Source organism: Glycine soja, chromosome 2 (genome assembly GCF_004193775.1).
Source record: "Glycine soja cultivar W05 chromosome 2, ASM419377v2, whole genome shotgun sequence".
Taxonomy (NCBI): domain Eukaryota; kingdom Viridiplantae; phylum Streptophyta; class Magnoliopsida; order Fabales; family Fabaceae; genus Glycine; species Glycine soja.
In genome coordinates this window covers 1303313-1317264 of record NC_041003.1, presented here as the reverse complement: position 1 = coordinate 1317264, position 13952 = coordinate 1303313, and the positions used below count along the sequence as shown (strand labels likewise).

General features: G+C 31.6%; 2 protein-coding genes and 1 pseudogene across 2 annotated transcripts; 2 read left to right on the top strand and 1 right to left on the bottom strand.

Moving 5' to 3' along the window:
* Nucleotides 1–117: 117 nt before the first annotated feature.
* On the bottom strand, nt 118–561 carry LOC114369337 (leucine-rich repeat extensin-like protein 3). The gene has a single exon (XM_028326559.1). The coding sequence runs from the start codon at nt 559–561 to the stop codon at nt 118–120; it is 444 nt and encodes a 147-aa protein (XP_028182360.1).
* A 3950-nt stretch (nt 562–4511) lies between these two features.
* LOC114378625 (probable N-succinyldiaminopimelate aminotransferase DapC) lies at nt 4512–7982 on the top strand. The gene is made up of 9 exons (XM_028337274.1): nt 4512–4755; nt 4882–5012; nt 5129–5214; nt 5408–5502; nt 6093–6189; nt 6638–6752; nt 6864–7018; nt 7170–7295; nt 7440–7982. Exons 1-9 carry the CDS (start codon nt 4574–4576, stop codon nt 7656–7658), a joined length of 1206 nt encoding a protein of 401 aa, XP_028193075.1. The 5' UTR covers nt 4512–4573; the 3' UTR covers nt 7659–7982.
* Nucleotides 7983–8645: 663 nt separating this feature from the next.
* On the top strand, nt 8646–12835 carry LOC114378616 (annotated as a pseudogene).
* Nucleotides 12836–13952: the final 1117 nt, after the last annotated feature.

The following is a 13952-nucleotide window of genomic DNA, read 5'->3' as shown; positions in this document are numbered from 1 at the left end:
ATTAATCTTATGCTTGGTTTCTACGAAGAGCTAAACAACAATTTATTTTTCTCATTCAAATATCTTAGTCCACTTGCTCAAGTAATAAAAGAGAGAAGCGAAACAAAAATGCATATATCAAACGAACAAGAAATAGGGAAGGCAAAGAAGGAGAAGAAAAGTGAAGGAGTGCAACGAGAAGTAGCGTAGCAGTGGATTAATCATGTTTGCACCGTTGATAATGTCATCAAGATCTAGCGTTCCTGGCGACGGAAGGCCCGGTGGCGATAGTAGGTAATGGGGTCCGTCTGGTGTCTCCGGAAAAGTGGGCAGCAAGCAGTCAACACCTCCGCCTCCGCACGGTGGTTTTGGCGGCGGTGGACATTCAACAACCACGGGTGGTGGTGGCGGCAGTGGTAGTGGTTTTGGCGGCGGAGGACATTTAATAACCGGAGGTGGAGGTGATGGCGGCAATGGTGGTGGAGGCGATGGTGGTATCGGTGGTGGAGGGGACGGTGGCGGTGGACACTCTATTGGTTTAGGAGGAGGAGGTGGAGGTGGAAGCTTGCACTCATCGCACATTATGCGTGGAACTTGGTGTTTTTCCAGTGTTGAGGTGGATGAAACAGTGGAGGGTAGTACTGTTGTTACGAGAAAAATAATGGAGGACAAGGTGAACACAAGAGAAAAATTACGAGCCATGTTTTTGAATTGGAAATGGTTTGTTGAAGGAGAAAGAAAAGAACAAGAGAATTGATGAAGGCCTTTGGTTATGAGGGAGAGCGAGATATATGCTTGTGTAGTGTAGTTGTGTATTGCTGGCCGCATCATTTGTCGGTGTTTTATCTTCTAGGATATCGTCTCATGATCATGTAATAGTTTCATAACACAGTAAAAATTTATACAAGCAGTTTTAACTATTTGTTGAGAGAGAGAGGCTTTGTAAGGTATGATATTTGTAGCTAGATAGTTTTATTGGCTGCATGCATATACATCGCATTCTTGATGGCGTGTGCAAGTGCAATTCTAGAGAATCAAAAGAAAACTAAGGAGTGTATTTAATTATGATTTTGAAGGATTTCAAAAGGTTTTTTTTTTAAGAAAAAAGGTTTTAAGATATTTCATCAAGACTTTTAAATAACATAAATAATTCTTGCATTATTTAGTTAAGATTATTATGATTTTTTAAGAAGTATAACGAAAATGCAATTATATTTAATTAAAAAAAATTACACGTTAAAAAAAGTCATCTAATATTAAAAAATATAGAGAGATTTCAATGAATTTCTTTTTTAGTATGGATTTTAATGAATTTTATATAACTTTTCAATAAAAAATATATTAAACAATCCCAAAAAAAACTTCCAAGAATTCTTTGAAATTTTTTTCTACTCATTACTAGTAATTCCTTCTCTCTTTCTTGAAGATAATATAATAATTTATGTATGACATTTCATAACCTTTAATACCTTGATAATCTTCAATAATAACATGTTAACTTATGATTTTCAAGTATAGACCACTTCTCTTTTCTCTTGTTGATTCATAACAACTTTTTATTATTGAAATACAAATACAATTATTTGTTGTATATTATGGGTATATAGACATTTTGATTCATGGGGACCTTGTCTTTTTGTATGTTATTTATGACACTTATTGTAGCTTATTCAACTTTTCATTATCAATATAAATACATTCATTCTTAACTATATATTCAAATGAAAATTTGCTTCTAACACTAAAAATATTCGCAAACTTATAAACAATTTATGACATGCAATATATTGAGGGATTTGATTGATGAGAAATAACATCATTTTTAGTAATGGTAGGGTAAGTTATCTAAAACTCATCTCATCTATTAAAACTTATTCATAGAATGAAGTATTGAATAAAGTTGGGATTAAACATGAAACTTCTATTTCTTATGGTACACCTGTCTTGGAACATGTCTTCTTTCATGATTTGTGGACACTATAACTAGTACTCTGATTTGCTTTGTCTTTAAAAAAAAAACATTTATTGTGAAAAAAAAACTTACAATAATAAAAACCTAATTTATTAGCTTTAATTGTTAATTGGATAGGATTTACTATGTTCAAAAGTTGAATAGAATAAGATAAAAAAAAAAAGATCATGTGATTCACTTATTTATTTTTGATGAAAAAATTAAGGGTATTATTGAAGGTTCATTGGATTTTTATGAGTAAAAGAAGAATTTGTAGATTTTCAATTACTTTTATAGACTCTTGTAAATTTAAATGTTTTCTAAAAATTCTTGAAATTCTTTAAAATCTTGTAAATTTATAAAGTTTTTTCAAATTTTATGAATTCATGTTTTATAAATCCATTAAAATCTAAATTACAAAATTTAAAATTATAAATTTTTTTTTTGAAAAAAATTTCAAAAGTTAATGTATTCTCACAATGTCTTTTAAAATATAAAAATATTTTTATGCTAAAAAAATATTTTAAAATTCTAACGCAATACACTCCTAAGAGAAAGACGTGTCCAACATTATTGCCAGACTCTTTGCTGGTTAGCTAGGTGTTTACGTGTGTAATTGAGTATAACAATATTATTTGTATTTATCCTATGAATGATGCATTAAGCTTTGAAGAAGGGGAAATGTGTAAATACAAATATATCGAGGAAGAAGAATTGACGAAAATGTGCTATTAGATATTTCAAATTTAGACAACGTGATGAATTATTGAATTACACATATAAAAAGTTAACATGACATTATATAATTTAGTAATACATACTACATGAATAGATAAGCTTTTTTTTTTTTTTACCAAATATAAGCTAGTTTTTTTTTTGAGATAAGATAAGCTAGTTTTTGTATTGTTGTCTATGTAAAAATATCCTAAGTCCCTAAGCGCTAATACATATACGTTACTATCTTTTTGTAAGGGTATATATTTAAAGTTTTATTTTAATTTTGTAAGTGTTTTAATTTTTTGAAAAAATTATAGTATATGATATTAAATTATTTTCTTTTTTCAATTTTTAAAACTATAAATACTCACCAATATTTATAAATATCAGCCTACTCATAATGGATTATAAAGAAATTGGATGAGGGTGATTTCCATGAATGTCAATTTTTATCATATACTATATGTATTTTTTTTGTAAATATATGCTAGTTGTTTTTTTTTTTAATCCCGATCTCTCGAGAATAAGCATTTGGTTGCCATTCTATTTGAGACTGCAAACTTCAGATTTGTAAACAAAAGTGTCAAGCATTGGGCTCAACAGAAATCAGCCGATTAAGGACATTCTGGGTTTTTTTAGCCCATGAACTTAAGTTAGTATGGGCTTTAGCTTGTAACTCCATATTAATTTTTTCTAAGACCTGTTTGAATAATGCAATTGGAAATAAAATTCAATTTTGTACCGGCAGAAATTATTTTAACTCTAGTTTTATGAATTGTTTTAAAAAATAGAAAGTAATTTTAAAAATTATAACATTTCATTGAAAAAATTATTGAAGATTTGAATTTGTTTTTTCAACTTGATTGCAAATATGATATGATAATTTTTTTCCATTTGTGTGATTGAAGGGAGGAATGTGAAAAAAGAATGAAAATTCAAAAAAATTAATGAATATTTTATTTGTTTCGTTAGGTGATATTATAGAGTAAAAAATAAAAAATTGTGGTATCCACACAAAAATTTTTCCCTCCAAAATAGAGAAATTTAAGAGATATTTTTGTTTTGTTTTAATCTTATAATGCTACTTTTTAAATTTTAAATACTACTAATTTTAATGTAACATAGAATTATTAAAAATTAAAATATTTTAATTAATAGTATTATATTATTTTTAAAATTAAAAATATTATTATTGTTATTATTATTATTATAATAGTAAAAAGATCTTTTGTATAATTTATCTATTTTTTATTATCTTTTCCACTCAGTGAATTAAATGAATAAAAATTATTATATTTCTTTTGCTTTTATTTCTGTTTATATAAATTTAAAATAAATAAGCTCCCAAACATTTGGGACCCTTTCATTTATTAAAGTGATCTACTAAAAATCGCATACTTGATAGTTGATACTATGATATTCAAGTTTTTATATTAAAAAAATGACACTATTTCTCTTTGCTATTTCTTCTTATCAAATTATTTCACCCATCGTATATGTCTTGTGTCTCTGTCTTTTTCCAAGTGTCTAATAGTCCCCTTAATTCCTTAAATAATTTTCCAATTTTTCTTCTTTATTTTATGATTCTTCTTCCCATCCATGAGAATGTTTATTTTGAATTGAGTAATGAGAACATTTTTTTGAGCGGGTTCAGGAGGGCAAACCAATGCAACCATCTCATCTTTTTTTTTTTTTTTAATCCTCCCGTTTATAAGAAAAAAAAGAATTTAATTAATTTAAAATTTAACCAAAAAATAAATAAAATTTAATCAAAATTATTTTTTCTTGTATTATTTGAATAATTTATTCTTAATTTTTGTATATTAATGAGTTGTGCAAAACGATGAATATGTAACCATCTCTAGACAGCTAAAGATAAGGCATGCTTGAGATGAAGTAAGAAAGAAAAACAGAGAAAATATAATAATGGAAGGAAAGTTGTCGCGTGCAGCAAAGAAGATTACATCGTCTTCCATTCAAGAACTGTCCCAGCTCGCTCAGAGATGCAACGCCATCAACCTCGCCGAGGGCTTCCCCGACTTCCCCTCCCCTCCCCACCTCAAAAACGCCGCCGTTTCTGCCATCAATTCCGACTTCAACCAGTACAGGTAGCTTTCTTCAATCTTCACACAACAATCACAACATAACTACTACAACTAGTCCCATAACATAATATATATATATCTTCATTTTGTCAACTATTGATGTAAACTACTCTTTGTAATTCATTCGAGGCACGTGCAAGGTGTGTGTGATCTCTTGGCCAAGATGGTGAAGCAAATGCATGGTTTAGACATCGACCCTGTTACTGACGTAGCTATTTGCTGCGGTCAAAGCGAGGCATTCGCAGCTGCAATCTTTGCAAGTATGTTCTCTTCTGTTGTTATACTTGTAATCTTGTTAGTTTACGAGCTTTAAGGTTACGAGTTAGTTACATTACATAGTATTTCCTTAATTGTCATTATGTTGTGCTTCAAACAGCAATTGATCCGGGTGACGAAGTCATACTTTTTGACCCTTCCTATGAAACGTATGAAGGATGTGTTGCCATGGCCGGGGGAGTCCCTGTAAGCTTGCTATCTTGAACCTTGTTTAAGTCTGTATCATGTGTTACTTATGATTTATGATTTATGAACAATGATTCATAGTGCAGCTTTCTATGTGGTGTTGTGGTAATTCTACTGATAATAGTAGTATTACATTATATTAATTTTGTCCTTTATGTAATGTCCCCTTGATTTTGTAAACTTAATTGGACAGATTCACGTGCCACTTGACCCGCCTCAATGGACTCTGGATCCAAGCAAATTACTCCGATCATTTACTGAGAAAACCAAAGCCATAGTGCTGAACAGGTTAGAAATTGCACAAATTCATAACTCCTTCCACTTTAGAATTTAGATAGACATCATCCTCATCTTGGGAAGCCTCAGACTAGTCCCCTTGATATCCTTCAATCAATAGAATGGCGGTTGAGTGGATATTTTTATAAAATAAAAAATGTGAATAAGAAATGCTGGTGCTATCAGTTTATGGTTTAAGCTTGTAATAATTTGAAATTTTGAATGTAATTAATGATTCAAGTTATCTTTTTTTGTGTATTTTGATGATTGTCAAGAACTCCCAAGGATTAGCCTCTGATATGCCCAAATTTTGTGAGGCAGTGGAATTCTTGAAGAAGTATGGTGTGTTTTGTTTGTGTTTCATTTTTCTTTGGTTCAGATTTTCTTTCACAGGCCACTATCAAAAAGGGTTAAGCATTGAGGAGATGCTTTTATTTTCTTTCATCATTTTGTTTTGTAGGCTTTCAGTAACCGTGTTATATAAAAACAATCCCTTACAACTTACAAGTTACAACAAGTTTTTTGTTATGCATCACAATGTTTTAAAAAAATGTTTAGTCTCATGATATGAACTACAAAATGCTGACATGAAGTTTAAACAGTCCTCACAATCCTACTGGAAAGGTTTTCACAAAAGAGGAACTTGAGATTATTGCTGGAGAATGCTGCAGCCGGAATTGCCTGGCTATAACAGATGAAGTATGATACTCCTTTACTTTGTGCTGATTGAACTTCAATTCCAGGATTAAACATGACATTTGTGTGATGAATTAAAATAGTTAGATATACATATGCATGGTCCATATGAATCTTCTTCTGCCACTGCTATTCAGTGTATTTAAAGGAAATATGTCCTAGAGGCTATAGCCTATAGCACGTAAATGTGGTTTTAGGGGGCTACAACTTACACATGCCAACAGCTAACTATCACATGACATTTTCTCCTTTTTTTTGCCATTAATTGACTTTTCCTTTACAAAATGTTATCACTGTTTATCTGCTTTTTAATTGGGATTATTGTACTTCTCTGCATGAATTTGCCTAACAACAAGAAAATTAACTTGGAATTTCAAATTTGCAAGACTAGAATATTTGTGTGGTATTTAAATAGTGTAATGTTTAGCCTTCTTTTGGATTCTTAATGTAGGTATATGAGCATATAACGTATGACAACCTAAAACATATATCCCTGGCCTCATTTCCTGGAATGCTAGAGCGGACTGTTATAACGTCTTCTTTGTCAAAATCATTCAGCGTCACAGGTAAACAGGTCAAAGCTGCATGAACCAAACTACACTGGAAGTTTTTTAGCCTTCTCATCATTGTTATAAAGAATGCCGTTAACTCACTGTTGGTCTGTCATGTATCATCAGGTTGGAGGGTTGGATGGGCAATTGCACCAGCTTTTCTTGCGTCTGCTATCAGAAATATTCACGGAAGAGTTACAGATTCTGCTCCGGCACCTTTTCAGGAAGCTGCATTGACTGCTTTGAGAAGTCCCCCTGAATACTTTGAATCACTCAGAAGAGTAAGTGTCAAAAGTACATTTGAGGAGATATGGTACTAGTGGTTGTTCTATACAACTAGAAGAAGTAGAACTTTGATGGCATTATTCACTCACCTCCCCAAAGAATAAAAAGAAGTCATAACAAAGCTATATATTTTTTAAATGCATGCAGGACTATCAATCAAAAAGAGACTATATCATCAAGTTGCTAGATGGAGTAGGTTTTAAGATAGTGTTTATACCTCAGGGTTCCTTCTTCTTATTTGCCGAGCTTCCTGACAATTGGCTCCTTTCAGATGTATGTGCACTCTTTACTCTCCTATAGTGTAGGAACTATTTCAACGGTTATAGTCCTTAACTCCATCTAAGTGGAAATTTTCTGCAATACATAAGTCCATTATTCTACTGTTTGTTTCTAGCAATAAGTGTTTTTTGTTCACAGGTAGAATTTGTTAAGAAACTGATAATAGAAGCAGGGGTAGTGGCTGTTCCAGGTCAAGGATTTTTTCATACAAACTTGTCTTCAAATGAAGTTTCTAGCTTAAACTACCAGAAGAGATACGTCAGGTTTGCGTTCTGCAAGAGTGATACAACTTTGACTACGGTTGCAGAAAGACTGGGTAAGCTTTTGGATGCTGCAGGGCATCTTGCGCTACACTAAATTGGAAGAAAGAATAATGGAACGACAGGAACAACTATGATTGAGGATGGTCGAATTAATGAAGCTTGTTAAAGATTCATTTGACCGAAAGACTGAAATAAGCTAGGCTTCTATTTGATTAGTTTATAATAGACGAGTGTATTGGATTAGTTTATTTCAATGCATTAAAAGCATTTTCAGCTAGTTGCTTAAGGAATTGCCTATTTCAAGACATCATTGCTTAGTTTTTTTTATTTCATTTAATTAGAGGATATTTATGTATCATGTTCGTTGCTTAAAATTAAGCTTGGTTATTTCTATAAATAACATTGCTTAAGATTAAAAAATATTTTTTTTTGCCATTTAAAGGTCATCTAAAGGTGGGATCATGTAAGAGTTGTATAAAACTATATTATTAAAATAAAATGTGTATGAATGACTTAAATATGATGTAATATTATGAGAGTCAATTAACATGATATATGAAATTCAAAATGAATTGCTTAAATTGCATATATAGAAAATATTCTAAACATGTTGAAAGAAGTATAGCACTTTATCCAAATCCAAATAATAAATCAGTTTGGATTAACAACTATTTTAAATGATTTATTTTTTAAAATTTAGTTTGTTGGTTTTTTTCCAGATGCTTAATTCAAATTGACGAGAAAATAAAATGAACAAACAATCACTTTAGCTCCTAAAATTAGAAGTCACTATGATATTTGTCTGAATAGAAAGAAATTGAGATAAAAAAAAAAAATATCTCAAGGTGCAAATGTGAAACTGAAATAATAATATTAACGTATGTTTAAGAATTAAAGTAACCGTAAGTAATTTAATTTAGAATCTTATTTGACATTTTCTTAATTTAAGGAATTAATGTAACAACGTCCTCACCAAATTCAGAGACTAAAATCGCTGTGTAATTGAGATGAAACCCACCATCTCTTCTCTTCCCTTTGTTTTAATAATTATATTGGAGGCAAGTGATACCCAGGCCAACTATTATACGGGCTTTAGCCCAAATAATGGAGACGAAATTGTAGGAAGAAAAATGTCCTGTGAGGTAGATGGTGTTGCAGAAGACCTCTTATTGTCCATGATTTTGATTCATCAAAATGAAGACACTATCTCAATTTGTCCTTTGCCATCCAATCATACAGATACACATACACCTTCTTTACCCTCTCTTTCCTTCTTCATGTTTGTTAGTAGTTAGTACTTCCAAAGTCCTACTCATTGAAGACGGTTCTTATTAAATAGCAATATTTACTAGCTTAGAATTTATTTCTTACCATCGATGAACACAATGGGAAGCAAATTAGCTAATATAAGACTGTTGTTTTAATATTCTTTTTAATTTCACTGTCTGTTAGTTACCTAGTTACTTGTATCCATCTTGTGATTTTGCTAAGTTCAGTTACTTCACAATAACTGGAATCTAGTTGCTCCTCCTTGGCTTGCATTAAAAATGAAATGAATCTCTTCAATGCAGTTGATGATATTAGTTGACAACGTGGGAAGGGCATTCCCGTCCTTGAATCATTCTCCATGGTTTGGGGTGACACTAGCCGATTTTATAATGCCGTTTTTTCTCTGTGGTTGGCGTTTCGATCGGTCTGGTATTCAAGGTATGAAATCGTCCAAAGTTGTTCCTGCCTTTTTTATTTTATTTTATTTTATTTTTAAGGATACTGCCCTGTGCTGCAATTGTGTAGATCACTTAAGGAGTGATGTTTTGGACTCTAGACACTGTTTTATAATATATATATATATATATATATATATATATATATATATATATATATATATATATATATATATATATATATATATATATGGTCATATTGAGGACACTTAAGCTTTTCCTTTTGGGGTTGTTACTTCAAGGTATGCTCACCTGCTTTTCTTCCATTTCATTGCCTTCTCAACCAGCTAAAATATGTCAGGCTAAATTCTCATATATGTCAGGCAGAAAGTGTCTAGCAAAATTCTCACCTGCTTTTGACTCTCCCTACTTAGTTGGGAACAAACGTTTTGTTGTTTGGTATTTTGTTTATCATGTGGAATAAACTCAACATACCATATTTGTTTGCCAGGTTCATTGTGAAGTTCGGGGCAGTCTTGAACCTCCTTGTAATGTTGTGGGATTTATTGATAGATTAATTCTTGGTGAAGATCATATGTACCAGCGTCCTGTGTACATAAGAAAAAAGGTTATTTGCACTCTCGGATAACTCCTGTATTGAATCTATTGCCACCTCAAATTTCATTTTTTTAAATCTATTAGATGATCTTATTCTTGACCTTTTTTTTCATTTTCAGGAGTGTAGTGTCAATTCTCCTGACTATGGACCCTTGCCTCCAGATCCACCTGGATGGTGCCTTGCACCATTTGACCCAGATGGTATTTTAAGGTCGAAAAGCATTCCCTGCTCCCTCCTTTTATCCTTTCTTTTATTAGTTATTATAGTGGCATCGAAAACTATGGTTACATCTTATTGAGTCATCAATAATCTAGATATTTCATTTTATTGAGTTTTGCAAAGTGCTTGGTCTATGTTATGTTGATGTATTTTCACTGTTCTCTCATGTATGTGTACTTTTTATCTTTGAGATTAGATTGGCATTTTTAAAATTCTATTGATGCAATGTTTGCTAATTCATTTTCTGAAATCTTCCAGTTCACTGATGGCTGCGATTACTTGTTTCATGGGATTGCAATATGGGCACATAATTGTACATTTGCAGGTCTGGATTATGATTCCTTTATGATGTACAAGAATCCAATCCTAGTGCCTTAGGTGGAAGATTTAAAATTTGTCCCTAGGATATGCATATTTTTTATGATTCAACTCCTTTCTTGTCTATTCAGGGCCACAAGCAGAGGGTATTCTTTGGTCGGTGTTTTCCTTCTCTCTATTGCTCGTAGGATACATTCTGGAGATTTTAGGTACTATCTAATTTCAAATTTCTTAAGATCAATAGGTTCTATTCTCTAACAACTGTATAGTTTTTCAGGAATGCCTTTATCAAAAGCACTGTACACATTAAGCTACATGTGTATCACTGCAGGGGCATCAGGCTTAGTCGTGACTGCTATCTATTACATTGTAAGTTCATCCTTGTGTTTAAGTGGAAATAATCTATATCCTAGGTAAAAAAAAGAGATAATAGACAGATGAATATTCCGGTGATGAGCAAAATGTGGTTAATCACCTAGTCCCAATGGACAAATATAATGTGTTTGGAGAGCCATAGTTTAGGACCACCCCATACAGCACTCATATTTGGGGTGGGGGTGGGGGGTGGGGGGTGGGGAGTATGTGCCTATAAGGCAGTCACCCACCCATTGTTGAGCCCATTTGTTAACCCACACAATACAGCAAAAAAATAAAAATAAAGAGAAAGATAATAGTAGTGACATCCTGTTCTTAATAGCTGATAGAGTCCAGGCCGCAATTTCTATTGGCAATTCCAAACTCCAAATCTACACTACTTAAACTTGGCCTCAAGTTTGAAAGTCCAAATAGAACATATAAGATTATATCTGTTACAATGTTGCCACTAATTGTGATTAATAATAATTATTTTTATAGCTCTATGCTTTACTATTATTGTTTGTTTGTGATACAACTTGAATATCATTTTGTAAATATCAAGTCATAGCCAGCTCTCACACACACGGGAGGGATCAAATTACACCAGTGTCATTCTAAAGTGTTAGGGAGGAAAATAAGAGAGCATATGGATGAATTTTTGTCTGAATTAGACACTGAAGCATATATTTATATTAGGAGTCATAAATGCAAGGGGAATTACAATTAATTACAAGAATATACGGTTACTCTAATTAAAATAATTGCATAATATATAATCTTTCCTATTTACATTATTACTATGATTACTACAATTACATGATTTCTAACATATAGATTAGCTTGACTTGTATTGCTTGATGCTATTTGTAATTGTTCAAGTGAATTAGATAACTGTAATCACTGGCAGAGGTTTCCAAACCTACAACTTCATCAAAACATATTTTCTTGCAGGTTGACATAGAACATCTCAGAAAGCCTACAGTTTTACTGCAATGGATGGGAATGAATGCTCTTGTTGTATATGCATTGGCAGCTTGTGACATTTTCCCAGCAGTTATCCAGGGTTTCTATTGGCACTCTCCTGAAAATAATTTGGTAATGTTTGTTTCCCAATGATTCTTTGAATATCTCCTCTTTCATTATAAGTTATTTAAGCTCGAACTTGTTTTTCTTTCGAAGATTAATTTTTCTCCAATAGGAGTTAACATTCCCCATCCTAGATTTTTATAAACTTCTCTTTGGAATTAGAATTAAACTGCTATTCTTAAATACTAACATAAGCATTCCTAAATTTGTCACAACAGCATTTTTTGGTGGAGGGAGACATTGATGTCACTGCATAGACCTTCTCATACTTGATTGGTTAATTTGGTAATTTAATATGCAGGTTGACGCCAGTGAAGCTTTAATGCAGATCATATTTCATTCCAAAAGGTGGGGTACACTGGCCTTTGTAATAGTTGAGATTATATTCTGGGGTCTTTTGGCTGGTTTCCTCCACAAGAAAAGGATATATATAAAATTGTAATACGTAACGCAATCATGCCAAAGACGATGGCATGTACATATATATATATATTCCTTCTAGATATCTTCCGCTAGAAACTAGCCATGTTTCTTTCAGTAAGTACATATCTTGTTTGGTTATATTTTGTTGATTCTCCTGTAGCCCGCCAAAGTTGTCTTTCTCCACTTTAGCTTTGGAATGTCTGAAAGGCATTTCAACTATTTGTTCTAAATTTTTTCCCCCCAAAACCAAGATTGTTACAGCTATTTGCCATTACTAGGGGAGTTAATGGTAAAGGTGAGGAGGGCGACTTGGCTTCTCTGCTGTCCCTTTTCAAGTTGTTCCTGTATTGTCCCTTCGAAACAATATCGTTTTTATGATTTTTAAAATTGAATCACAATTAAATATTAATACAACGAGATAGTTTTGAATGGGAAGCACAAGGACAGCTTGAAAAGGGACAGCAGAAAAATCAGATCTATGACAAGAGTCTTTAGGTTCGTGGAGACAACGTCATGAAAATAAATTCAAGTGTACTATGCTTAGATTTTTCATTAATGAACCCAGATTAAGGTTCAAGTTGTACCAAAAATGGCACGGGAGTTGAGATACCATTTTTTCTGCATCAAGCAATCTGTTTTTCACATTGAATCTTACCATTCACTTTATCTGAAAAATATGTTTTAGAGACAGTTCATTAAATGTTTGATACACATTTTTTTTAATATATCCTTTTTTTATTGGTTGAAATTGATTAAAAATGACAATTTTTGGTCCTACATCTTATTCAATGTTTTTCTTCTTCTTGATTTTGTAGTTTTAATAAATTAGAGAAAGTGTTCTTAACATTTCTCATTCTTTAAATGCCAAAAGAAGAAAATAAATGTTAATAATACACTCTTTAACACCTTTTTTGAGCACTTTTTCTATTAGTGTAGTTGAAATTGTCTCAAACCACAAATTTATAGGCTCTATTTATTGTTTAATAAGTCTCATTCATGATTTTTAATTTTCAATAGATTTTAATTAATATTAGAGAGTGTATTACAAGAAGCATATTGAAAAGTGTATTGGTAACTCAGGTTGTTTAATGAACTAGAGTTTTTTATTTATTTATAATCATATAAAATTATCTTGTATAAGTAAAAAAAAAGTTATATCAGATAAAAAAAAGTTATAGAGCCCTTAAAACCCGTTTGACTGATTGGTAGATAAAAAGAATTAAAGTGTGGCCTTTTTCATTAAAAACGTAAAGTATGGATGCTATCCAAATTTATTCACGAATTTCCTCTAGAGTTTTCACATTTTGACTTTGTGATTATGTAATATGGAATGGACATAGACCAATAGAATGAAAATCGAAATTCCATCATTACGATTTCTTACTAATAATCATTTTTATTATCAGATTACTTATACTCATTTTTTATTTTTGTATTTGTAGGAATCAAAGATAAATATAAGGAGATTTATAATAATTCACCAGAAAAATAAATAACAACAATATTATTTTTTATTTAAGGTCAGCTTTTTTTCTTTTTTTTTCCAACCAAACAAGAGGTTAATTTGGCCATAGAAAAAATGAAGAGTAAAAATAGAAAAAAAAAAGTTGAAAAGAAAGGGGGAAAGGGTAAGAAAATTAGTAAACCTTTATATTATTTGGTATAAGAAACCAGAGAAGAGAATATAAAAAAAATGTTCAGT